At 36.9% G+C, this 2,995-nt stretch overlaps 1 protein-coding gene across 1 annotated transcript in view; it reads left to right on the top strand.

Annotated features, from left to right (window-relative positions):
- Nucleotides 1-2,655: 2,655 nt before the first annotated feature.
- LOC138358150 (sodium/potassium ATPase inhibitor SPAI-2-like) overlaps nt 2,656-2,995 on the top strand; it is a 384-nt gene continuing 44 nt past the window's right edge. Inside the window, exon 1 of the mRNA XM_069315653.1 lies at nt 2,656-2,995. This exon is cut by the window's right edge and continues 44 nt beyond it. Coding sequence (XP_069171754.1) covers nt 2,656-2,995 — 340 coding nt within the window.

The raw sequence follows: 2,995 nt of genomic DNA, 5'->3' as shown, positions 1-2,995 counted from the left end.
AGAGAAAGAGAGAGAGAAGAGAGAGAGAGAGAGAGAGAGAGAGAGAGAGAGAGAGAGAGAGAGAGAGAGAGAGAGAGAGAGAGAGAGAGAGAGAGAGAGGAGAGAGAGAGGGAGAGAGAGAGAGAGGTTAGGGAGAATAATAACGAGAGGTAATTCAATGACGGAGGCCTGTGGGGAAGTCGTGGCAGCAGTGGATCTACGAGCAGGAACATGATATAATTATAGAACGAAACAGAATTTAGATTAAACCAATTATATTAAGTAATTTTAAGATCTTAACAAAAATAATATATATATATATATATATATATATATATATATATATATATGTCGTACCTAATAGCCAGAACGCACTTCTCAGCCTACTATTCAAGGCCCGATTTGCCTAATAAGCCAAGTTTTCATGAACTAATGTTTTTTCGTCTACCTAACCTACCTAACCTAACCTAACCTAGCATTTTTTGGCTACCTAACCTAACCTTACCTATAAATAGAGGTTAGGTTAGGTTAGGTAGGGTTGGTTAGGTTCGGTCATATATCTACGTTAATTTTAACTCCAATAAAAAAAAATTGACCTCATACATAGAGAAAAGGGTTGCTTTATCATTTCATAAGAAAAAAATTATAGTAAATATATTAATTCAGGAAAACTTGGCTTATTAGGCAAATCGGGCCTTGAATAGTAGGCTGAGAAGTGAGTTCTGGCTACTAGGTACGACATATATATATATATATATATATATATATATATATATATATATATATATATATATATATATATATATATAGACTAAAGTTAGACACGTGGGACGTCCCGTATGTAGAGAAACGTTCTTTTGCCTTCCTCTGGAACCAAGGACCGTGCTCAGGTTCACGGAGAAATTACTTTGAATCCCTCCTCTATAGATGTGTGTGTGTGTGTGTGTGTGTGTGTGTGTGTGTGTGTGTGTGTGTGTGTGTGTGTGTGTGTGTGTGTGTGTGTGTGTGTGTGTGTGTGTGTGTGCGTACATTCCTTCTTTCCTCTTAGCCTTAAAAGCACATTTAATTGTTTTAGATTTTGTTTTCTCTTGTGTTCGATCCAGATGTGATGAGGAGAAAGCCTTCTGTTATTGAGTCCTTATGTGTTTACTTTAGACTGATTCTATGTCCATTTCTTCTTGTTAACGGTTCATCGTTGTTTCTTCTGTATAGATCACAAAGCATTTCATTGAAATTTGTTTTCAAGCTCTCGTTGCCTTTCTCACTTGCTTTATCTCGCTCATTCTATTAATCGTGTCTTCGTTATTTCATTATTCAACATTGAATAATGTCCTGGAGTCTTTATTGTGAAAATACTCAATCTGAACAAAAATAATTCTTCGATGTAAACCCTGGAAACACAAACCGAAACTGTCTCTATTTTCCGCTTGTTACAACTTGTAATAAAGTTGTTACATCTTGGCTTAACGTATTTATGACGTATTAGAACGTTGTTACAACTTGCTATATTGGTTGTTATAACTGCTTAGGTGGTGTTAAAGCTTGTTCGAACGTTGTGCCAACGTCGTAGTTTCGGTGTGTGTTTGGCGGGAATACCTCTAGCAAAATTGGCAGAAAGAGTAATTGTTTGACGAATGTTTTATACAAAGCCAGTGAGCCCAAACACAAAGCTATGTCTGGCGAATAATAACAGATCTAGTGGAAAAACACACAATTCTTCTCTGACACAGGGACGCAACAATCCAATACATGATTTTCTGACAAAACTGCTTTTTAAGGTATCATATGCTTGGCGCCTTTGCTATTTAATTAGGCGTTCTAAGCAATTGATTTATTTCCACTCATTTGTTGCACAAACATATGAGAACATATATTTTTTCTTGACTTCGTGTGCACAACGGCGTGCAGTAGTGCCGTATGAAAAGCTTGTTATTGCGTCTAATAAATATCACTTTACGTTATGACGCCAAGTTCCAAGATCCCTTAAAATATGGAATCGCAATTTAAAGGTCGACATACATTTTGATATCAAAATAAAGGTTACTGTAATGACCTCGTGCTGCAAGATAAACTCTCTAAGGTAAATAGAGTTCATATATCCATATCAAAGCGAATGTGCTGGTATGAATATGCCTTAATGCCAAACTGAGAGGTACTTTGTGACACACAGAATACCACCGAATTAGGCTATGACACCCGGTTTAAGATCACCATTTTTTATGACACCTCTGGTTACCTGACCTTAACGAGGCAGTGGCTAATGGTTATTAAGACGTAAATCGTAAACAAGCGGCTGTAAAAGAACATCACTCTTGCTGTAAACTTATGACCGTCACTTCCGGTCTAATATCACGTTATATATGACCCAGTTTCTCACTGGTAAAATATGAGGCCTAATTTCATTCTGTGATTAATACCCTCAGCAAATTAACATGTGGCAATTCAAGTTTGTTTACTGAAGAAAATGATCACTGATGAGCGTCCCCGTTGCTAACAGTGAATATACGTTGCTAGATACATTGTACTCGATATTAGTTACGTTTGTTTAAATAAATCATGGAAATAACGTGGCTACATAGCTGGCTCAGTTCATAGTTTAGTGAAAAAAAAGAAAATAAGAAATCAGTGCGATGAGGGTTGAATTCGCTCAGTTTGTTAAGTCAGTTGGTGGTCTTGATGAGTGTTTACTGTTCTCGATATGTGAAAAGTGATGACCTTGTGAAAAGTGATGACCTTGTGAAAAGTGATGACCTTGTGAAAAGTGATGACCTTGTGAAAGGTGATGACCTTGTGAAAGGTGATGACCTTGTGAAGGGTGATGACCTTGTGAAAAGTGATGACCTTGTGAAAAGTGATGACCTTGTGAAAGGTGATGACCTTGTGAAAAGTGATGACCTTGTGAAAAGTGATGACCTTGTGAAAAGTGATGACCTTGTGAAAAGTGATGACCGTGTGAAAAGTGAAGACCTTGTGAAAAGTGATGATACGGTTGTTTATAAGTTTGATTTTGCAGACT

The sequence above is a fragment of the Procambarus clarkii genome, chromosome 82, assembly GCF_040958095.1.
Source record: "Procambarus clarkii isolate CNS0578487 chromosome 82, FALCON_Pclarkii_2.0, whole genome shotgun sequence".
NCBI classification, from domain to species: Eukaryota; Metazoa; Arthropoda; class Malacostraca; order Decapoda; family Cambaridae; genus Procambarus; species Procambarus clarkii.
The sequence above is the reverse complement of the archived record's forward strand: the minus strand, read 5'-3'. Positions and strand labels throughout refer to the sequence as shown.